Below are 24,279 nucleotides of genomic sequence, written 5' to 3'. Positions count from 1 at the left end.
CATCTATTGATCCAAAAAAATGCACTTATTCTTCTTTCGGCTGTGTCCGTGTAGGCATGTTTGACGCAACTCCCACCGTCCACGGCGCCCTGGGAGGAATATTTAGTTTGCTGTACCAAAATGCACTGCACTATTTAGAAAAGCTCTTTCACTTCCAAAAAAAACAATGGGTTCCCACTTTACCATCTCGCCCCCCCCAGACCAATTTAGGGGCAATGAACCAAACAACTGCATGGAGCAAAGTCTGATGAAGAGCAGTGATTGCGAAAGGCTAGCACATATTAAAGCGTGGATGGTGTGTTTAACTCTGCATGCTGGTGCAGCGATCAGGAGACCAAAACAGGGAAGAGAGAGAGAGGGCGAAAGGAAGTGAATCCACAAACTGAACACAAGGAGGAAAAGCAGACACAGAGCACAGTTGAAAAAGTCAATTGAAAAATGGAGAAAATAGTCTGGTCCAAATGTCGACTTTCATTGTTTTCCGTTTTGGGACAAACGCCGGAATGAAACAATCTGTTGACATTTTTCTGGCTTACCGTCGGGATGCTCGTAGGGCAGCCAGTGGTGTTTGGCGCCCTGGAACTCAAAGTGGGAGTTGCGGAGCTGGCACTGCTGGGCTCGGAAATCTTCAAAATGCTTGGGGCAGTCGTTCGAGTTGCACAGCTGGTACTCGTAGTTCACTCCCGGGCAGTCCTGGCCCCCGTTGGAGGGCCTGGAGGAGGAGGGAGTGGAGGAACATCAGAGCTGATCAGACTGAGTTTTTCTTTTGAAACTCAGAATAAGAGAGTGAATCCTGCCTGAAAAATGTGCGGAGAAACTTTTACGACTATTAGGGGTTTGCTTTTTAAGCCCGTCAACCTCTTTGGAGCCCTCTGTCTTTGTCATGGCTTATGGCTGTCTACCTCGCACTGCATTTTTATTCTCACATCATACGAAAAGCCATCTTGTTTTTCCAATTGGTGTCCTGTGAGGAGCTATGGCTTTCCGAAGAGGTTGGCGTAGATAGTGCAAAAGCACCATTTATAATCAGAACTGGAGAATATTTCTTCATTGAAAGAACAGTAAAGAATGTAATTCTATAATACTAATGTAATAATGAAATATCGTCTCCTAACTGGGTTTCGGTAAGAGTTTGATTGACAGATTGTTCATCCAATCACCTGCCAAGTTTATTTTTTTTTAAAGTGCCTTTCCTTTTCAAAACAGTTTCCAATGATGGCTTCTCAGACGAAACCATCCTTATATAATTGTATTATATACAGTAACATTACCCACCTATGGAGTGATTGATTTACTATACATCCTTTCTCTGTGAGGTGATCCTCCTGATATTTTAATTTGTAGTGAACAAGCTGTCCTCCACAGGTTTTGCAGGCTTACCTGCCATATTTAAATCTGAGCCTAAAAGTTCTCCTTCCCTGCATATGACACTTAAACTTAGGGAAAGGGTGTTAACGGGTCAAATTAAGTGATTTACCACCGCGCTGATGAAATACCGTATGAAAATAGTGGTCTTTACCGGCAGTGAATTATAGCCTGCTGCAAGAAAAGGATTTACAAAGTTCCTACTCAGAGTATCAGCCCACTTACTGTCTGTAGACATGGAGAGTATTATACATTTCAACATCTAACTATGTGTATTTCAAAAACTGTAAAAACATTTCTTTTAGGAAACTAAACCTCCTTGGTTAAAGCCACTCCCAGAAATGTATTTTGTGTTGATTCTGGCGGTCCCTGTGGACAAAAGTGGTATTGTTTCCACACCAGCGTCCCTTTAGAAAACCTCTCATTTTACTGCAGCAGGGGTCTACCCCTCTCAGTCAACTTCCTGAGACACTTCCACATGTCATGCACATGTCATGCACTTTGATTCTGTGAGGCATCACGCCGATTGCTGCATTTGCCACTCACGCCGGGTTGTTGCACTGACGCGTCCTGAAGCGGACTCCAGTGCCACAGGAGCGAGAGCAGGAGCCGAATTTGCTCCAGGAGCCCCAGGCGCCGTCTTGCTTGACCTGGTTAGGGTTCTTCCACATGCAGTGACCTTTGTAGCACCACTACAGAGGACGACAGGACAGAGGAAAGGTCAGCCAAACACAGAAATATCAGAATACACTATATTTTCTGCGGTAAGTGCAAAAGGCTCTAGGCGTTTTTTTCAGAAATGACTACCGCAAACATATATAATTAATGCATACATTTTAGAAAGACGGAAAATTCATTTTAAAATACTTCCATGATATTCAACTATTAAACCGTCATTTCATTAGATTTACATTCGTTGTTGCAAATATTTAACCCTTCTTTACAGGATATTATTTAAGGCGATTACGTTCATGAATATCTAACAAGACAAATGTAATGAATTATTAATTTAATCCAAGTAATTTACAGTTAATTGTAATTCCTCCTCGGCTTTGAGGAGTTTCATGTCTTGTCTTTGGCGTTCTTGGAAACCCTCGATGACCTCTTCACATAATGTTTAGTTTGAGCGCCCCCTGGTGTTTCGGAGAATACCGCCACTGTTGAGGAAAACCATCTATGGGCTTGTAACTGTGGAGGCCTGGCAAGTAGAAACAAATAATTTCTACGTAATGTTGTTGCTGACTTTTCATCGTTTATCATTTGAGACACCATGAAGGCAAAACAGACTTAAATATAGCGAGTCGTGTTTATAACTGTATCTCCGTGTCCAGGCGCTTTTTTGAGTGGTGTCCACGTACATTTGGGCCCCGTCGTAACAAAATTAACTTACTTTTCCGGGAGCACACTCGGTCCCGTCCAGAGGCGGCCCCTTCTTGGTTTTGCAGAAGTACGGGTTGTCCGGGTGGCTGCACCACAGCTGTTTACACGGGTCAAAGGTGCGGAACTGAAACACAGAACAGGAAATCATGTTTGTGTTCGCAGACATTACGAATGAAAACATTCCCTGCCCCCATTCTGATTCATAACCATGAACCACTGAAAGGCAGATATGGACATTTACTTTTCATATATACATTTTATCACTGATTTCAAAGACAAATTTGACCTGTGACATTAAAATATTCCTACAATAAGACGATGCACAGATGCAATTATGGCTCGGAATGGGTTTGATAAAAAGTGAAACACAAAAAAAGAGATGTGATAAAGTCATGAATAAAAAGAGGTATTTAAGTATTCCACAGACACGGTCTGTCTCTCTGATAGACAGCTGACACCCTGCAGACCTAAACGTTGTTTACAAGTGTTACGGGCTCCACTATCAGCCACTGAAGCCGAGTGGATTAAGAAGCTTTTCATGGGAACAGCTTATTGTTCACCTTCTCTTCAGGGAAAAGTGGTGAGGTGCTTTTTTTCTTTATATATATATATATATATATATATATATATATATATATATATATATATATATATATATATATATATATATATATAAGGATTCGAGCAGATCAGACTGATTGAGACAACTTAAAAAAAGTGGCTTTTCAGCTGCCCGGAGCATCGCTTCATACCGAGAGGCTTTGTGCACAACATGAGCCCTAAAATTACCATCGAACCTCCAGGAAGCGCTTACTCATCTGCAGCTTATCCAACCTGCAGTTTTTACTCTCCTACACTTTACAGAGGAGAGACTTTTCTGAAAAAGTATATAGTTGAACATTTTCAGAAGGATCATATTTTTGGTACACACGGAAAATGGTGACCGGTGGGACTTCAGATCATTGCTAGTCGTCAACAAATGAAGTGCTAATTGGTGTTCAAATCACCATGATGGGGGACCCTGATTAAGGACCGCTTCCTCTGTCCATCTCACTTAATACGACTTGACGAAAAGTACTGAAACACATGAACGCTGCGAGCATCAGTGGGACTCGTCTCCTTGTCCTTGTTTATAGAGGCACACAAGACAATAGCTGGATTGAAAGGCGTTTTTTTTTTTTCATAACAAAGAAAACCAACAAAAGACGGGTTTAGCTTGCGATACAAATAGGAATCCACTGGGCTCAGACACGAAACAATGGCTGCACAGTGGCTGCGATAGCAGCTCTGACTTTTGTTTTGTTTTTCTTCTGAACTCTCTCTGGGAACCTGGAGGTGGGTCATTTGGGGCTAACTGGGGAGGCCAATTATTGTTCACACACTGCTGATGATACAAGGCTACTATTACTCCAGAGTAGAGAGAGAGAAAGAGAGAGAGAGAAAATCCTAATGTAATTGTTTCTTTATTTAGAAGAAGATTATGTCACTACTTTAGCAAAGACAAAAAGTTTTAAATGCCTTTTTGAGCTGGATTTTTAAGTAATAAAAGATGATTCCCACCTTTCCACATATCAACAGACAACATTCAGAATCTCTTTTTCCACATGTTGAGCTTTTCTTTGCATAGAAAATACTGGTTATGCAAGTCTGTTTCATAATCCGCCCCGAGATGGACATTTGTATAAACAAACCCGAATCAGTAATTTTCTTTTTGTCTGCGGGGCTGCACCCAAATTTGAATATTTGGATTTTAAATCAGATTGAGCCGCCACAGCTTCCCAATGAACCAACAGGGACGGTGGCTCACTGCTCCCAAAGCGACTGTCCATGAAGTCACCCGACAAAAAACTCTAGGAACACACAGACCTTTTTTGTTTACCACGTTCTGTTGCCATGGAGGCTTTTGCCTGACTTTCAGCTGGCAGTCAGCCAGCTACCCAAAGCAAAGTGACATCCGATGACATGCAGCTCTGCTTTCATAAGGCCACGCATCGTGGAGACAATTATTATCATCGCATTTATAGTCAATGAAATCCCAAAGAGAGTGCCGTTACCAGGTTAGTGTTAAAAAAGTGGTGTCAGTGGAGAGCACTGCAGCAGGAGAGCTAACACTTTAGTCTCTGAATTTAAATCGGCTCGGTGCCTCTCGCCGCTGGTATGCTTTGCCAGCACTCAAATTCAAAATGAAGCTGTGTGACTGCCAGCGTTTCCACTTGGAAACCCCAAAAGTAAGTGATCATTTCTGTAATAGAGTGACTTCACCACTGCTTTTAGGGTTTGTTTCTGGCGCTGGACTGCTTTATCAAGTTACAGACGTCATGTATCTCGGATCATACAATATGGTAGGGCTGGGCGGTAAGGCCAAAAATTCATATCACGGTATACAAGATTCTGGTGGTTTCACGGTATATCACGGTATTTTTTTCCGAGTAAACACATTAATTCATGGACGCCGAAAAGAACAGTTGTTCACCGCTCGCTGTACGTTGGTACATAGAGGGTGTTAGGAAACTAAGCAGGGAAGGACTTAGGACCCAGGGGAATGTAGGTGAAGAAAAAACCTGTTTCTTCTTTCTGTGATAGTGGGCGAGCTGTACCCAGCATGCAGTTCGGCGGTGTAATTTTATAAATGTACACTTATTAGTGTTATAAATTGTTTATGTGTCACAAACTGTTGTGTCGTGGTGTTTAACACTGCTAAAGAGTGTTAGTTGTGGGTTATTCATTGTTGTAATAAAGTTATAACCATGACTAAAGTTAAAATGACTAAAGTTATAGCCCTGACACGTAAGTATCTCGACAGCTGCGCCCACAGCGGTGAGCTGTGAACAATACATTTTGCTGCCTGCCGAAGAGCGACAACAGTTGTTACGGCTTTGCACCACCGGTATGACGGTGAATGAAACTTTCATACCGTATGGGAATTTGAAACCGGTATCTGGTATACCGCACAGCCCTACAATTTGGCTTATATGGAATCTGTTTTAAGAAATATCAATAAATGGACGGTAGACGGCGGTCCAGCTTTCTTATCTGTTACCAAGATTCTTTAAATATCTGTGAATATCCACCAAGTGGTATCTTTCTAAGGCTCTGTGGGTTTCAGGTAAAGTCTGAGTCAAACCTGTTGATCGAAAACAATTTGTTCCAGACCGTCACCTGTGCAGAGCAATGACACCAAACTGAAATATTATCAAAACAAACGGTAGAATCTTCACATCAAACACGGTTGTTCTTTCCTCTTTGCCTTCAGTTCATAAAGTATAACATCTCCTGTCTAAAAAGGTCTCATTCAGTGTGAGTGTGCACTGAGCTAGATCCCTCTCGTGCTGTTTTTGGGGACAGAAAACAAGATGGCGGCGGCCAAAACGTCAAACCTGAGGCTGTAAAACGGTAGTCCACAAACCAATAGGTCCAATGCTTACATATACTTTTTTTTTTTTTTGCAAAGAGCAAACAAAAAATATGTTTCTTTGCAAAGAGCAAAAAAAAAAAATAAGTTAACAGACAGATTCAAGCTGAACTTTTCGAAACCTTTGACGGAGCCGGCCGACCTCATTCTTTAATGTGTTGGAATCAAACGATGCAGCCGTCGTCCCCCTGGGGAGGCCGGGTATCCGAGAGCCTGTCAGTCCAAATTCAGAAAGTTTTCTGAGAAATTCTGACCTTGATTAAAAATGAAGAGCTTAGTCATCGAGTGGAGATCTTAGTCCGAATGCAGCCGTGGGCTCTACCTCACAGTGCGCACACTCTCCCCGAGAAAGTTCAGTGCAGGACGACTCACACTTGCAGCTTTTGATATTTTCTTGACAGGAAGAATTTTTTGTTGAGAGGTGCATGATGTTCTCAGCATGACCTGATGTTGTTGTCAAATCCTCAGCTACATTCCAGCCTGTTCCCTGCTCTTCCATCACTGTGTGGTTTGGATCGGCCACCAAACAGGACAGAGTCAGACTACAGCGGATAGTCAGGTCTGCAGAGAGAACCATTGGTTCCAGCCTGCCCTCCATCCTGGACTTGTACACCTCCAGAGTCAGGAAGCGGGCTGGAAAGATCCCTGCAGAGCTCTGTACGCCAAAACCACCAGACACAGGAACAGCTTCTTTTAACTGGCCGTCAGTCTGATGACAATTAACAATTAGTCAGACACCTACAGCTGCACTTGCACTACTCTGTTGCCTTTAATGTATTTTCTTAAAATATTTATCTTGTTTATTGTTATGCTGCGTTCACACCAAAAGCGTCGCGAATCTTCGCGACGTGTAACTCGCGTCAGTTTACTCGTTCGACCATAAGTCCAAACCAAAGGCGTTGCGAATGTTACTCGCGCCTGAAAGGGGCCGTGGCTTAACTACGTGGCTTATTTCCGTAAAAACTGTTACCGTTTCCACCATCCACCATTGAAATAACCACTACAGGGTTCATAAACATGTTGACCAATGGATTTCCATGACTTTTCCATGACTTTAAACCAAATTTAGACCAAACATTTAGTCAAATCTCGGTGTAAACATGAAAAAGTGAGAAAATGTAGTACTTAAACTAACAATGAGAATTCTAAAGCATACGGTACATAAGGTACTTGTAATACCTTAAATGACACAAATGAATGAGAGACAATAGTTTGATAAAAAGAATAAACATTTATATAGATGCCTGTATGTATGCCTGCTTATATTTTGAGCGTCTTTCTTTTAAAAGCATATTAATTATTTCAAACTCAGCGTAAATGAACGACATGAACGTAGGAATTAGCACATTTCCATGACTTTATTTTTTTCAAGGACTTTTCCAGGCCTGGAAATAACCATTTTAAAATTCCATGACTTTTCCAGGTTTTCCATGACCGTAAGAACCCTGCCACTAGTTCTGCTTTATACTTGTTGTGTAAATGCCACATGAACTCCATGGTGTCTGGGTTTATAATATCATCCGTAGTCCCACAACAGCGTCTGAATGACGGCCGCTACCAGCGCTCCTTCAGGCGGACCAGCAGCAGTTTGATTCAGCAACGGCAGGACGGCGGTGATGACGGGCGGAGCTTCAACGCTGATTGGCTTACGCCACGCAAAAAAGTCGATATCTGTACTGTATAAATGTAGAGATGTACTAACTTCTAACTTTTAATGATTTGGTTTATTATAAAATAATGCAGACAATGTACAGAGCTAAAGCAAAGTCACTGCCAGACTGTGTACAAAGGTTGTTTTCAATACATGAGTGTAAATATGATTTGAGAGAAGTTTATTTTTTTTCTTTATTTCAAATTAATTATCTGATTTAATTGACGATAATAATTTAAGATAGGAAAATATAAGCTTTTTTTTGCTTCTACCTATACCTTTTTCGGTCTTTCTGTTTTGTATATTATATATTGTATTGTAATGATTGATTAATGATTGACTGACTAAAAACACTTTCAATTTTCAATTTAAATTTTCAACTGTTCAGCGCTGAACTAATCCTCATCGGAAAATATTTTGACGAAAGAAAAGGCTTGAAAACTTGCCACCAATGCAAAATAAACATTTTTTAGATGAATAAGTATGAATAATTGTGTTGTACATCTGTTAGATCAAGGCTCTAATTAACATAATTACTCGCCCCTTCCACAGAAATGTGACATCAATTATAAGCGAGCGTATAGATCAAAGGGATGTGACAGAAGCCATCTGCAGAGAACGCGCTAAAGTGAACAGATGTGCATTTGATTTTTTCCCGCTCACATTTTATAAAGTCTGTAAATTGGAAAGCTTCCGTCATCATCTTATCTATTTTCGGCTCATCTATCTTCTCTTTCACTTGCAGTGTTTGTTTTTTTCCGGGGCGGATCACACACTTGTACTGACCAAATGGAAGCCAGACGGCTGTACTCACTGAGGTGCAAATCTTGTAGCCCACTCCGAAGTCGAATCGACACTGCTCATCCATCGAGTAGTTGATGCCAGGAAGTTCGGGGAGCTGTGGCCAGTCGTGTTTGAAGGGGTCGTCCAGGAGACAGTCATACGTGCTGCGAGGGAATGAAAGAGTCACGCACAGAAGTCTCTCTAGTTTGCATCCTCCTTCGACGTTTTATTTTATACAGTCTGAGAATTTCAACTCCGGTTGCCCAGATGTTTCATATCAAAAGTCTTCCAGCAACTCACAGGGCTCGCAGGCTTTGATTGCAAAATATCTGCAGGAGGAGTTGAGACTTCAATAAAAATCGACCAAGTAGAATCGATTGGACACTCGGAGCTGAAAATCTTTTTTTTGTGGACGGATAGGACTGCATGCGGCTAGGTGCTGAAAGGTGTCTGGGCTGCAGTAAATCCCAACCTCGCTTCATTTAATTTAATTACATTTTAGCCACTCAGTAAGATAAGAATGTGCATGTGCCAAATGATTGTACATTGGGGAGTTTTTCCTGATCCGATGCGAGGTCCTGGGACAGGGATGTGTACACATTGTAAAGCTCTCCAAGGCAAATTTGTATTTGTGATTCTCTGAGCGATACAAAATAAACTGAATTAAATGAAATACCGCAGGAGCACATATCCTACCACATATTGAGTTTTCTCTCCCTTGGATCCACTTCAAATAGCCGGCAACTGCCAAAAGCACTGCATGGCGATTGATGGCACGTTGCCATTGTCGTCTCTCTTGATTCACTGTTAGTCGTTTGGTGTCAGCGCACTACTGATCTTTCCACGTCAGAAATTGATTCCATGTGCAGCTGTGGGAGAAAACCTTGAGGGCCTGTTTGGACGTGCTGCTGTTTTAATTAAAAGGAACATATTTCAAATGCTGAACTGTATCCAACGATATCGATGCGTTCACATCTGTAATTTGTCCGTTGCACGTCTTAAGATCTATTGTCTCAAGAGTAGATCACACTCATTTGATTTATTTTTTGTGAGCCAGCTTTTTAAACCCTAATCATATTTTTCAGATGCCATAAATGATTAATACTGATATGGTATATTAGATATAAACTGCCGTAACCCTTTGACGCGTTGTGCACACATTCATTTGCAACTGCATTAAATAATAGCATTTCTAACATACAAATGGCGACAAACAACACGATAAATTAACGGCCATGAGTTTAACACAGTTGAAAAGTTTTTAAACATTTCTTACACATCCAGAAGGTATTTAGGTACTCTCTCAAAAATAATCGTGGCAGCCACTCTGCATGATTCGTAGTGTTGGGTGTATTTTTAAGCAGATCCAGATGACAAATGCCCTAATCCCTTTAAGCTTGATTCACTTTGGCTGCTACAACGTCAGGTGTGATCAGTGAAGGAACAGCGTTCCTCTTCTTTTGGGTGATGTGTTAAAACAGTTCCACTTCTACACGTGTTTGTGAACTTCAAACATGAACTCACTGGATGTATCTCTTCAGCTCCTGTCCGCTGCACATGGACCAGTGGTATCGGTGGAAGGCCGCCTGCACCAGAGGAGCCATCACGCTTCCCATTGCCGTTTCGTCCCCGCAGCGGTTGCCTTGGCCATCGTGCTCCATTCCCAACCTGTTCCAATGGAGAGAAGAGCAGAAACTGCAGGATGTCAAGATAACTCAATGCCCGAAAGGTTTCGAGTCAATCACCTTCTATTGCTTATAACTTGCTTATTTATACATGGAATTGGAAGACTCATATCGGACAGAAGTAAACAAGGCCATCAGTGAGAAGATTGGCTACTGTATATAAGTATCTGCAGTAGCCAGCAGCTTCTCCTCCACCCAGGAGCAGTGCTTCCCATCGCCGCTTCACCGAGTCTCGCTGGGAGCAAACGCCAACGCCACGCTGCTGGAGGTCCTACTGGAACCAGACAGGACCAGTACCAGGACAGGAAATGAGAGGGGTTCTACTGCATATCCCACATATCCACTATGGCACAGTTCTGTGGTTGGTCTGCATCAGAGTCCAACTGGAACCAACTGATAACCACCTTCACTGCTGCTCTTTGCTTCGCTACCAGACTTAGAACGGACGCTTTTACAGCTGAACCAAACCAGAACAGACAAAACGGTTTAGAGTGAAAGTATCACAAACACATGGTTTGTGCAAATATTGAGTTTGCAAAAGCAGAAATGTTGAATATTTCAGACCTCGTGCAAAATTCAATCCGCTTGATTAACCAAAAAAGACATTCAGATATCTATTTGAGAAATAACAGTTTCTGCAAAACTTCTTTGAAACATTTCAATGCTGCAGAGCATTAAAAGCTCTGAGCTGTTTATGGATAATGATGTGCCTTCCAATTCAATACAAACACGACTCAATAAACACATTCTCGCACCAAAAAAAACTCTAAAAGACTTTATCCATTCCATCTCTCCAGCAATTCCTCTAGCGTACACAGCAATGTGTCAATATACGGTCGTTAGATTCATGCTGCTTTTTCAAAAATAATTTGAGGGTTTAGGCAACAAAGATTCTTGTTTGAAAAATAAGCGTGGTTGACTTTAACTCCACTAAACTAACGAGTCACTAGTAACGAGAGAAGATCGGTCACGTTCAGGACGAAACTCCTGTGGTTGGTTTGAACCCTTCACATCCAGCTCCATCTCCTTCTCTTTTGTTTCATAAAGTCTTCCTGTGGACGTTTTGAGCCTTTTTCTTTTGAGAGTGGACAGTGGTCACAGGTCTCCAGCCGGAGTCGAACAGGTGCCAATGTCACACGTTGTCATTTGTGGTGATTGGTCGCACATGATGTTTCGGAAGGTTTCAGAGAAAGCGATTTAGTGGACTTAGAGTTGGGATTGTTTCAATCTTCAAAAATGTTGCCATAAAACAGAATATATAACCGAGATCAATACTGGCCAACTTTGGGATGAACGAACATTTCCGTTTTTCTTGATGTTCCACTCTTTGATGGAAAAAGTGCCTCACATAGATTTTTTTAAAGATAAAACCCCACATAAGAGTATTTTAAAGTGATTTGAAGAAACTATGCTGCAAACCGTTTGATTTTTTTTTTTTACAGCTATTTGAGAAAATAAACATATTCTGCTTTGAAAAATAATTGGACCCAGCGGAGCTCATCTGTGACGTGAACTCAGAGTCAATAATGAAACTGTTGTTAATGCCTCACAACCTACACCCGTCTGTCTTGAATAGCTGCTCACAATCGCTTTGTAAAGAGAACGGATGGGCAGGCTTGTCTCTTTGTTTGGTGCGTTTCCTTTACAAGCGGCTCCCTCGGGCTCGAGCAATCATTATGCATCATTTGTCTTCATATTATGTTCCTTCCAATAGCTGCCTCCCCCCGTCATACACGTCACTATAAGGTATCGCCGAGTTTTGATAGAGAGCTTTTTCCTAACGAGGAAACACAACTTTTTGATGAACAGTGAGAGAAAGCTAAAAAAAGAAGAAAATAAATGGTTTGCATAGAAGCTAGTGTTTTCATTGTGCACTGCTGTACATGGCAGGGCTGTGCAAATAATCACATATTAATTGCGATTTAAAGCCCCCCTCGCCCAAAACTCACAACTTTTGTTGTTGTATTTAACCTTAAAATGTAGGCTATACAAAATGTTCTTTCTACACATGTTTCCAAAGAAATATATAATAATAATATATATAAAACATTGTGATAATGCTTTTAGCCATAAACGAACATTGTGTACCGTCCTTGCTCTGAATGAGAGGTCGTGTTTTGAGAGCACACAGTGAGCATCAATAATTACTCGCGTCAGCACACGAGCGCGTCGATACCGTTCGCTCCAGTGTCACCAACACAAATTCCCATTGAGCCATTTTTAGAAACGCATGAGATGTTGAAGCACTTCTGCTGCTCTGGTATCAGCGTGTGAAAATGACTCTCTTGACATGTGCAAAACAAATAGACAAAAGCATGCTGGGTTCAGTGTGTCAACTGTCAGCAGCTGAATGTGCTTCACAGCGAAAACTAAATGTGCTTTTTCGAGTTCGGAGACAATATTGCTTTGTATACTGAAATGAGTTCAGTATACAATTTATTTTTTAAACTTAAACGCAAACCAATAGCGTGATATTAAACATATTGGCTTAGTTTGTAAAATAATGTAAAATGTTAGTAGTTTACATTTATGTTTAAATAGGAGCAGACCTTTTTTTTTTTTACAATACTGATACTTTAACGTACTGTAAAGGACCAGTGTGTAAGATTTAGGGGGATTCAAAGGCAGAAATTCAATATAATCTTCATAACTATGTTTCCATTAGTGTACAATCACCTGAAACTAAGAATCGTTGTGTTTTCGTGAGCTTACAATGAGCCCTTCATATATACAGCATGTACATAGGGAGTGGACCAAACACTGGCCCCACAGAGAGCCTTTCACGCTTTGTGTCACCTGAAGGCCACCGTAGTTCACTGAAGAGCTCGGAAAGGGAGGCGTGAGGAGTTTTCTGCAAACTCAGAGCTGGATGCCACTAAATCCTACACTTTTTTTTCCGGTACTTTTGCTTTCACAAGGGACACAAACAGAGGTCACCCCTCCACCACGACCTCCACAGATTGTGTGTCTCTTTATACGACATCACCTGTCCTGGCTCACGATTAGGTGGATTACATAGGAAGTAGTTATGTAGATAGTATCTAAGCGTAGTCTGCATGGGTTCAAGGTACTAGCTGCTCTCCACTGGCTTCCTGTGAACCCACGGCACCGTCACCCGAAAGCCCACTGGGTGAGTGACCGGCTACAGGTAAGGGTCCCTGGAACCAGGGGGGAGGACCCCATTACGTTATCCATTCTGGCCACATGACATCTATTGCTTCTGTCCATCTGGGGAGAGGGATCCTCCTCTGTTGCTCTCCCTCTTGTTTCTTCCCCTTTTTTCCCTGTGAAAGGGTTTTTACTATCTTTATTGGGGGAGTTTTTCCTGATCTGATGTGAGGTCCCAGGACAGGGATGTCATGTGTACAGATTGTAAAGCCCTCTGAGGCAAACTTGTATTTGTGATGTTGGGCGATATAAAATAAACTGAATTGAATTGAAACTGAAGATGCCTTTGACGAACCGGGTCGGACTACGTGTCTTACGACCACGCAGGGTGGAAAAGCGGATCATCATAGCCTCGCTGCATCACATTAAAAACTCTCTGACGGCCTGTCATCAAACGCGTCCCTCGGTGCACGCAACAAGTGACAGAAGTAATCGTGCCAGGAATGATTGATGCATTTTAAATCCAGAAAAACCAAACACAAATTGTTCTCAAAGATGGTTGACAATAGAGATGTCGGCGCAGGAGGTTTTAGATGGTGCAAGAACTGACAATCACTGGATTTAAATCCTACTGACGCCATAAAACTCGTTGAAGCATTTGAAGACGGCTACTTTGTTTATTTGTCGGAAACGCAAATGGATTTTTAACAAAACAACACAACCTCAGGAGTTGCGACACAGAAATCAATAAGATTGAATCTGTTCCAGCTCGTGGGGTTCATAATATTCCTTCCGTATATCACTCTATCAGGTTCTCACTCACATACAGTTGCAGTCACAGGATGTGCTGTGCATGGGGACCCGACCCAGCTGTCAGCACAGTGTGTGTCTTCGGGTCAGGCACATCTTGTTCGTGTCTTTCCTCTTTGTTTTTTCTTTCTTTCTCGGCGCGTCTCTTCAATGTCACCCTGTCACCCTGTCTCTCCCCGGACCCTTTGACAGCCAATAAGATCATCTGAGGAGGCCGCTGAGCCTCTTTGGACCCTTTAATTATTGTAGTCGCATAATAATTAGTCTCAAATGGTATCAAGATGTACATGTGTTTCCTCTTCCTCATATATCTTGATATTGAACTCTATTAAGTTATTCTTTTACTTTCTTATTGTCAGCTATTCTGGTTATTTGCATAAATACACTTTCAATTCATATCATTAAATGCAGGATAACCACCGCCTCATCTTGAATAAGATGCTGGAAGTAACAAAGAGCTCAAACTGGTCCAATAAATGCCCACACATTCAAATATATGCAGAGAACACTTTATTTTTAGCTTTCGGTCCTGATGAAAGTCCTTTAGACCGAAAGCTAAAAATAAAGAATTTAAATCATTAAGAAATTAATGATGTATTTTTATTCAAATACTTGCTTTGATCAGAAATAAAGAAAGAAAAGATCTTAGTTTTAATTATCGGTGCAGCTATGTGTGGATTATATTGACGCGAATAATATTGTTTACTGTAATTCTATTTACGGAAAACAACCAGTGGCCTTCTTCTTTAAAGTTACACAGGCAGGAAAGCGTGGTTCGCTGACATGATATATAAATATAAAAAAATGTAAATAAAATCCCGTAATCAGGGTATTGTTAGACAATAAGAGGCAGAGTGGAGTGGGTTTTAGCGGAATCAAACTACGCAACTGCCAATGATTGTGACGAGAAGGCACTTCAGTATTTAAAAAGAAAACTCTCTTGCAGTACACTTACTGCTCGTGTGCCATTAGTTCCCCTTGTTTATCTGCCGTCTGAGGGCTTTTTTTTTCTCTTTTCGCTTTAAGAGATTTGATCTTGAAATTGAATTCAAAGGATCATCTCAAACCTTCCCCTAACAGCATCTCTGTCTGTGTGTGTGTGTGTGTGTGTGTGTGTGTGTGTGTGTGTGTGTGTGTGTGTGTGTGTGTGTGTGTGTGTGTGTGTACAGTACTGCCCCTGGTTTCCACATGGTTTGCTCTCCAGAGAAAAGTCTATTGATGCCTGCAGATAGAATCCCAGGGTCAGAAGCAGAGCAACAACCGTGAAGCTGGAGGATTTGGAGTCGCTCGGGGACATTTCAGCAGGACGGAGCCTTCGACGTCTCAGCTAGTTGATTCTGTCAAACAATCCTGCTCAAGGACGGCTTTTCTTTGCCCGACACCGCCGTCCTGCTCACCTTTCCCAAGTCAGCTCAAAGGGAAAAAGAGCGACAAATAAAAGCTTGTGCTTGTTGTCATATTTCATATGTTGAGGCGTTGAAAGCAAAGAGCAAATCATGAGCCCAGATCTCTGAAAGTTCAACCGAAATCATCATAGTTAATGTCAATTTTTTTTTTTTTTATGTATTGTAAATAGTTGTTTTTATTATTAAAAGGAAGAGAAAATGTCTTTGCAGAAATGCTAATGTACATCTCGGCCAGATGGAGGGGTTGGCAGGCTTCAAGGATGTTCCAAGCTGTGACTTTGTGTGTGTGTGTGTGTGTGTGTGTGTGTGGTGTGAGTATTTTTGTGATTCTAAGCGTGGACATTGTGTGCGACGTATTCACGGGAAGTGGGAGGCGGCTGTGAAGACACGATGACAAACAGTGGCCGAGCACTTGTGTGGTTGTGTGTTTGGACGTGTGGGAGGGAAACAAACCGCTATTCAATAAGAAAGAACATGTTCGCCGTCAGAGTGCTGAAGGCCAATCTGATAAATGGTCCTCCTCGTCAGTAAGCATCGAGATCACAAGCGGACAGAAGGCCCGAGGAAGACAATCGGCGCTTCACGTGCACGTTCTGTGGTTTTACAGCAGAAGGGCGATGTTTCCGCTGACGTTACAACACGGCGTTAACCTTGGAGAAGAGCAGCGAGTGTCTGCTCAGGAGCGCCGACACAGTCAAAGAAGGACGGCCGTAGAATAAATAACCTACACGTGTCCGGTCTCGTGAGCCACGACGAAGGCCGAGGAGAAGCCGTCTTCGTGGTTGAGGGTGCAGCTCCGGACCGGGTGGCACATCCCTGTGACTGGAGCGTAACCTGAAGGACAGCAGGAGAGAGGATGCAGGTCACTGGAAAGAAAATGTTAAATGAGAAAAGTCAAGTCAAACTGACTTCTTTTAAATTAAGAAAACTGGTCAGATGTTGACGACGATAAGAGGATTCCTCATGTAGACGCCTCTCCATCAACACAATCACAAAAGACGAGGGTTTGGTGACATCGTGCACATCCCACGTCATTAGGTAGGCTATTGAAAAGAAACGTGAAGGCAAAGACGGTGGTTTTGGTTACATATCAAAGAGGACAATATTTCCGTCTCATGCTCCATATTAGCGTCGACTTTTTCAATATTGAACCAAGATAACAATCTTTCCCCAGACCTTGACAAAGTTCCCAAAACTTGATTAAGAAAACGTTCATCACACCTTAGTTACCAGGAGCGTATACTGTAGAGAAGATAAACTATTCATTCATGTCTTTGTTATATGCTGGATGAAAAATTGCCGTTTTTTTGTTTCCTACAATATGCACATTGTTGGAAGTGAAAATAATGTATAGGAGAAAGTGGTGTCTCGCCGTGCAGAGAGTTTTATTCTGACTGCTTTGTTACAATTGTTAAATCAGTATGTTATATGTTTTATTTTGAAACAGGAAATGTCCTGAAACTTGTCAGGTGACTTATAATCAGGAAGTGATTAAGTGAGAGCATGGCTCAGAACTACTGTACTACAGAGTCATTATAGTTAAGGACTATTCCGCTATGACTGTTGTTAAAGTTCATATGACAGAATAAATACAAGTAGATATGGAAAAATAGTTGATATGTTAAAATACAGTGGTTTACAGAAACATATGTAGGTAAATCAGCAGTAAATACATAAAAGGTAGCGGTTAAAAACAAAGCAATTTCTGTCATTGAAGAATCAGTATATTGACATTGTGTATGTGTAAGGTTAATGAGAAAGCATTTTATTTGTATTCATTGTGCCTTTTGTGTGTCATACGTCATTAAACATGTGGAAAACCGACAACTGTCTTCAGAGTCGTGATGTCAGGAAGGAGTCTGTCTAACTGTCAAGGTGCATCACAGCACATATACTGAGGGCAGCATACTGACATTTCTGCTAAAGTCCAAATACTTGAGAGGCAAACAGATTTGTATTGCAGTCATCAAAGCACTAAAAATCACAATTTAAATGCTCTAACCCCCCCCCCCCCCCCCCAAAAAATAAGAAAATGGGAGAATAAGCATGGGAAGACAGGAAATGTACGTTTATCAGCTTCATGGTGATTATTAAGCTGTTTGTCTGGAGGGTGACACGTTTAAATAACCCAGAAATATCACAAACAAATGTGTGGATGGATTCAACCGACAAAGACGAACCTGGAGCTCATTGACAACTGGTTGACAGTCTGAAGACCACTCAATAAATATATTAATTGATCGCGTAAACATCCGATTTAACTTCTTGAATGAATGAACGCTTTGAAATTTAAAGTTTTTAACTTGTCTCTTTGTTACAGATGAAGAGGATTCACGTTGAAACAAACTGGCCTGAAAATGAAAACTAACAAGAATTTGTATTCTTACCGAAAATTAAACAAAAACCTCAACAAAAAGCAAATGAAAGCCCCGAGAGGACCACGCTGTCGCTGCTACCTCGGGCCTCCTTTTAATTCCCCCAGAGCGCCATTACTCTGGCAATTAGCGGGTGCACTTTTCAGTCAAAGAAAGGGTGAATCTGTTTTCATCGACTCCTCTCTGAAACTTTTTTGTGAAGAGCGTATAGGACTCTCCTGAGAGGCTGCAGCCTTAATTAAAACACCTTGACAACATGTTTCCTCTAATCAACAGGTTTTGAGTTGAAGAAAGGGAAAGCATGGAGACCCGACTTAAATACAGCACAGGGGCGGTTTGAAATGCAGAGGTATGGAAGCAGAAGATGGAGAGAGAGAATGAGAAAAGGGGAGATAATATTGTCTTGAAGGTGATTTTTTTAAGAAAAAGAAAAAGTATGGTTTCAGACAATAGCCTTCAGAGAAAAGAGAGAAATATGAAATGAGAGACAGATTAAAGGCTGAGACTTTATTCCATAAAAGCCATTATAGTACCGCAAGTCAATCCACTACAAAACAGATGACCGTGGCAGAGTAATAAAGAGGTCAATTCAAAAGACTATACCTTTCCCTGTCAATATGACTAGAGAGCTATCATGCAGAATGCTGAAATATTTGATTATTCCATTTATTTTGATTAAAATCTAATTTGGTGGATGGATCTGGCGGGTCTGCGTCAATACGCTGGGATTACAATTATATTGAACAAGACGGAGAAGGGGATCAACTCTAATCTCAGGCCCGGATCAGAGATAAACACAGGCTCTGGGCAAACATGCCCTTGGAAGTTGAACAATTGTGAGGAGTGAATGCAGCTCCTGCCACTTATACTGCCGAGACTAGAAAAATACACAGGCTTAAAAGGGCCAATCCTTAAGATGTCAGTCCTTAGTGAGTTACAATTTCTATTTGAGTGGAAACTAAGGAATTGGGCTTAAAAGTTCAGCAGTCTGGAGTTTTGGGCCGTGTTTGAAATTGCATGCTACAGCCTTTTCTTTCCTGTGAAAGGAGCCTGAGACACCCATTTTGTAAAACTGAAAATATATAAATATTGCAATACTTTCATCATGGGGGCATAGGCTCTATCAGCAATGAGACTTCTCAGACATTTATTTGACAGAAAATCTTTGAGATTGCCACTTTAAATGAGACAACAAAGCCCTCATGAACCTGTAGCCAGCAGGCATGGCATCGATTATCAGGGAGAACAATCCGTGTCTGGCTATTCTGAAAAACAATATATAGCTATTCCTTCTTTTTCTGGAGATGTTACTGTATATATGAAGGAAAACAATTTGATCTTTGGTAAGATAAAATCATAAAAAAAAACAATAATAGGAGATAGCTTAAACATAGATTGTATCAGTACCATATGGATTTTGACTTCCATTTGGTGGTAGCTAGTACCAATTTCTCAGTTTCTCAAACTGTCTGCTAATCCACCAGCACCACCGATTTATCAATACACAGCACAGTGAGAGCCGCTTCTTCTTCTGCTGCTGGAATCACAATCTGCGCCTGCAGAAGGCGCCGTAGATTATAACAAACCTCAATCAGATAAATCATCAATGAGTCGGCCGGACAAGACAGTTATACACACACACACACACACGTACACGCACATATATAAACAGCTGATAGAGTCTATGACTCTTCTGACGGTGATCTGTGGGCTGCTGGTGGGACAGTACGAGTGAGAGGCCTACGAGCCGAGCGTGAGGGGGTGGTCTTCCTGTCTAAACTTGCGCTAGAGCTTCATGATTTTACACGAAACAAATAATAACCGGTAGCTGTGGTGTCATAATGAGATGATTAGGCTGTTCAGCTGTAGTAGAGACGGCACTGAAGGCGCAGGTAGAAAAGCCACGGCCCGCCAAAGAGTGAGAAGTCTGCCAATGACTTCTCACTCTTTATTTACTTGCTGTCGTTGTTCGGTGCCTGAGACCAGCTGATTAGATCAGCTGGTCTCCTCTATCTAATGAGCACAACGAAGCAATGTCATCTTGCTGCTTTCACACCTGATTGAAATGAAAATACCAATTTAAAATGTTTATGATATATTATTTCTGTTTCTTAACACAGAAATACAAGAAGCACATGTATAATTGAACTAAGGTATAAGTTAAGGTTCTAATCAGGCCTGAAACATATTTAAAATAAGGTTGTTGTAGTAATTGAGAATAAAACCGCCTTCTTTCTGCTGGATCTGACCTGAAAGTTTAAGTCCAAGAATTAATTGATTTAATTAATGTTTTCACAGATTTCTAAAGAAGCTTCTGCTCACTGTCAGCAATAACAGAATATTTTGCAAATATCCATTTGTTTGGACATTCCTTAAAAAAAAGGAGAAGAAAATGCTCATTGGCACTCAGTTGACTTTTCTCATCTCTTCAGTCTTTTCACACATTTAAATAGACATTGCACTCAATGCACTGCCGAGCGGTTCCTATTGAGACAGCGGCAGTCTTTCTGATGTGAACGTATATTTAAGTAAATAACAGGATGTTTTAAGCTGGACGAAAAGACCAAATTGTTATTTTTAAAGAGAGTTTCCATTGTGGGATAAAATGGAAGTGTAGGGTATTTGATCGCAATTACCTGCTTATGTGTACAAGCAGACTTACTGAAGGCTTAGGAAATGCAGGATCACAACCTTGATAAAAGCTCCAATGTGATGCATTGGAAATAGGTTTTTGTTTGTTGTGCTGTTTAATGGAGGAGATTTGCTATTTAGGGAACTGGCACTTCCCTTCCATCTTTACCATCAACGGTTTCCATCAACCTCTTATTGTCTGTTCACTGTCTGTGGGGGGGAATTCTGGTCAATTGCTTTGTTTATTTCCACCGGTGAAAATGATTCGATCTCAAAACATGTCACACTCAAACAGAGCCGGCTTAATGGCATCTTTCTTACTTTGGGCTTCTCAACATATAACAACGACTCCAGGGAGGACTGCTGGGTTGTGATTGTAAGATACTGGGGGGGATGGCTGTTGGCTCACTGTAGATATATTTAGACAGCGTTGAAATAATTCCACCTTTGATTAGTGGAGTCCTACGGGAATCCATGAAGCCAATCACGTCTTTATGACATCCATGACAGAGGCCGCTTGGTTCGGGAATTGTCATAATTGATTGACTTTCCAGGCAGCTATTGAGTCATTCCTCCCAACAGGTTTCAGCTTGAGAAACTGATGCAACAAAGTAGCCGGAGTGTATATCATGGAATCCCCCTTGTAGTCACGCGACGACAATACAAAATGGAGTGAAAATAAATACAACAAATCCAATTCAATGTATTTTTCTCTCCACTGTCGGGGAATATTTGTTGGATCGCTGTGGACGGAGATTGCGAGCATTTAACTTCTCTTCTGTGTCCTGATCTTTACTGGTAAAAAAGAAGGAGAAGATATAAAAGAAAGACAGCAGGGTGGAAGAAATAATGCTTTACTCCGAACACCAAAGTTCAGTTGAATCCCAAACAGTACAATAAAAAGGTCCAGCACAAGAGAAAACTGTTTTCTGTCTATTTTTTGTAGTTGTTGCTGTTGCAAAAATAAACTCAGCATGTGATAAAGTAACTTTTAGCACACCTGGGAGACTTCAAGTCTGGCTCAAGATCTCTGACCACATCCAAGAAAAAGATTAAAAGAAAAGTCTGTTCAGTTGGACTTTAATTATTTAGACTGTACAAACTTCTATATGGACTCAGAGGCTCAACAACGAGTTGAAATGGTCACCAGATTAGTAGTTGTAGTCTGTAATTAACACACAGAAAGCTACAGCAGCGACTGAACCCTATCAGTGAAGTATGGAAACTGGATAATGAAATAAATATAAAAATAAAAATGAATGTGACCGGCTGATCACATAAATGGCAAAAACATTTCATGTTATTGATATTTTGAGTTATAAAAGCATATAAAATGATGTTTTGGTAATATTGTATAGGTTTGTGTGTGCAGTTATTCATGATTATCAGAAGAAATTATTCCATCAGGGGGAGTACTTTAAAAAAAAATTCAGAGCATGTTTACATGCCTTCACTGTAATACAGTGCATCCAAATGAGTAATTACAACAAGCAGGCCCATGCTTTGAGTACGGTGGAGTGAAAGACACACTGATGTGGGTGGTAGCAGTCAATAAGACATTAGTTGAATGTTTTGACGCAGCATTGAACAACAGCCCACTAAATTACAGTGTCTGCCTGCTTTCATGATTCTACGTTAGCGTTCACTGACACTTCAACCCTCAGTGTGTGATTGACACAGCGCTTTCAAAACGCTCTCATCTTTCTTCTATCTGCGGCGGGTCTAATGGGATGGAAAAAACAAACTTTCTTTCTTAAAGATGCACGATCAGAGATTGGCAGCTTTTCGATTGCCTCTCGACGGCTTTAAACACGGAGGATATGTCGGTATTGACGATAACCGCGATATTTAAAAACAATATGAAATACTGATCATGTTAATAATACACATATGATAATATAGTGAAAATAATCCAGCGCCTCGTAAATAATGTTGTATATTCGGGTGTGGTTACAAACTCTCAAACTTTCAATAGAGATCTTATATTGTTATTCTGAATTATTTTGGCCAAGATACTTGGGTAGTGAGGATCCGATATTGTGACAGCCAAGTACAATTTATTTTATATTGCAATAAAAAGGAGTTGATCCAGTGAAGACAAAAGCCTCCGAAAAAAAACCAGAGTCAGTCAATCCCAAATTGCCATAAAAATGCCCGGCTTACCGATTCCCAGCATTGTCTGGATATCTGTAGCATTAAAGGGATATCTCCCTTGGTATGAATGTATATTTCGTCCATTGGAAAAAAACACGAATAAAGAGCTGCTCTGTGTCGAGTTCAGGCCCATGAAGAGGGGAATGATGAGGCCATGAGTGGAAACCTGCAGCCACCACAACATGAAGGCCGAGAGCGAGCGTCAGTGTGTAATGTATGCCTGTTGGGTTGATGGTAGCCACAGTGTTCATTCACTGTCATAACAACAAATCCTTTTCTCCGCCGCCACCCACGCTGTGACAGAATCCACAGGCCAAAAGCTAATAACTCTACGGAGTCTGAGTCTGCACGGTCACGTCGAGATTGGTTCTTGATTGGTTCTCGCCTCCTACGCTCAACCAGACGTTGCGAGAGGCGACCGTGTGTCTGAAAGTCGGCGGAGCTTTAGCGGCGCTTGAGGACAAATCAGCTTCAAAATCCAGGTCCAGTTCAGCCAAACTTGGTTGATGGAGCCACAGTTGATTTGACCAAGTTCTAACAACCTGTCATCTCACAAATGTAGCTGTTATTTTGTATGCCCTAGCGGCGTCGGACTTTGCAAGACAGCACCTGGGGTGTGTACATGAAAACAAAATGGTGGGACTGATTAAAAGTAAGAAGCCGGAAGATTAAGTCGTTTCAGTTGAGACGAGTTTAGGTTCGGGATGGAGATCCATCGGGCTGACTCACGAGGCGGCTCGATGATTGAGTGCTCATAATTGATTGATTTTCCACCGGGCATGGCTCATTCTTCCCAATCGATTTCAATTTGAATGTGATGAAACACAGTAGCAAGAGTATATACTATTCAAATCACCCTTGCATTCATAAAACTGCAATACAATTAGCGTGGCAATAAATAGAATAATTCATTTTCTCCCCAACTGCTGTACTGGTAAAATAATATGAGAAGGAGCTTTAAAAGATTTTAGTTTTTTGTGCTCAGAAATACAAAGAAAAAGAAGAAAAACAGCGCGATGGAAGACAGAATACTTTAGCAAGTGTCGTCAATCCTTCACTCAAATCAAAATTCAGTTAAGACTCAAACAGAACAATAAACCGCTTTCGGCCTCTCTTTCTTGTAGGAATAAGAGAAGGCAAAGCCAAAGCAAACAAGTTGCTTCACCCTGAAATAAATGAAATGCAGCTGATGTTCAACGAGGCTAATGAAAAAAGGCAGAGAGCATGACATCGATTTTGGACAGTTAGTCGCTCTCATTGTTTCAGCTCGGCTGCTGCTGAGGAAATACAAAGCAGTCGATATCTGGCAGACGGTCTGGATCGCCTTTAGCCTCCAGACTTCCCCGGGTCTGCATCCACGAGAATATAAATTGCGGAAAGGTGTAAACTATGAAGCCCAAATTACTTTTGGGGCCATTTCCATTAGGAGATCGGCCGTGCTGTTTGCTGTTTGATATTGCTGTAAAGAGGCTTTCTGATTGGCCGGGGCTCTTTTCAGACAGAAGCCCTGTGCCTTTAC

The 24,279-nt window shown here is 41.3% G+C and overlaps 1 protein-coding gene across 1 annotated transcript in view; it reads right to left on the bottom strand.

Annotated features, from left to right (window-relative positions):
• adamts3 (ADAM metallopeptidase with thrombospondin type 1 motif, 3) overlaps nucleotides 1–24,279 on the bottom strand; it is a gene marked incomplete at both ends in the record, with an annotated part of 134,181 nt that overhangs the window by 36,064 nt on the left and 73,838 nt on the right. Inside the window, 6 exons of the mRNA XM_079222504.1 lie at nucleotides 537–712; nucleotides 1,912–2,057; nucleotides 2,756–2,869; nucleotides 8,623–8,755; nucleotides 10,116–10,259; nucleotides 16,329–16,434. Of these exons, the coding sequence (XP_079078630.1) occupies nucleotides 537–712; nucleotides 1,912–2,057; nucleotides 2,756–2,869; nucleotides 8,623–8,755; nucleotides 10,116–10,259; nucleotides 16,329–16,434 (819 nt within the window). The remainder of the gene's footprint in view (nucleotides 1–536; nucleotides 713–1,911; nucleotides 2,058–2,755; nucleotides 2,870–8,622; nucleotides 8,756–10,115; nucleotides 10,260–16,328; nucleotides 16,435–24,279) is intronic.

This window comes from Taurulus bubalis, assembly GCF_910589615.1.
Source record: "Taurulus bubalis genome assembly, chromosome: 8".
In the NCBI taxonomy this organism is placed as follows: Eukaryota; Metazoa; Chordata; class Actinopteri; order Perciformes; family Cottidae; genus Taurulus; species Taurulus bubalis.
Note: the sequence above shows the minus strand (reverse complement) of the source record. Positions and strands in the feature narration are given on the sequence as shown.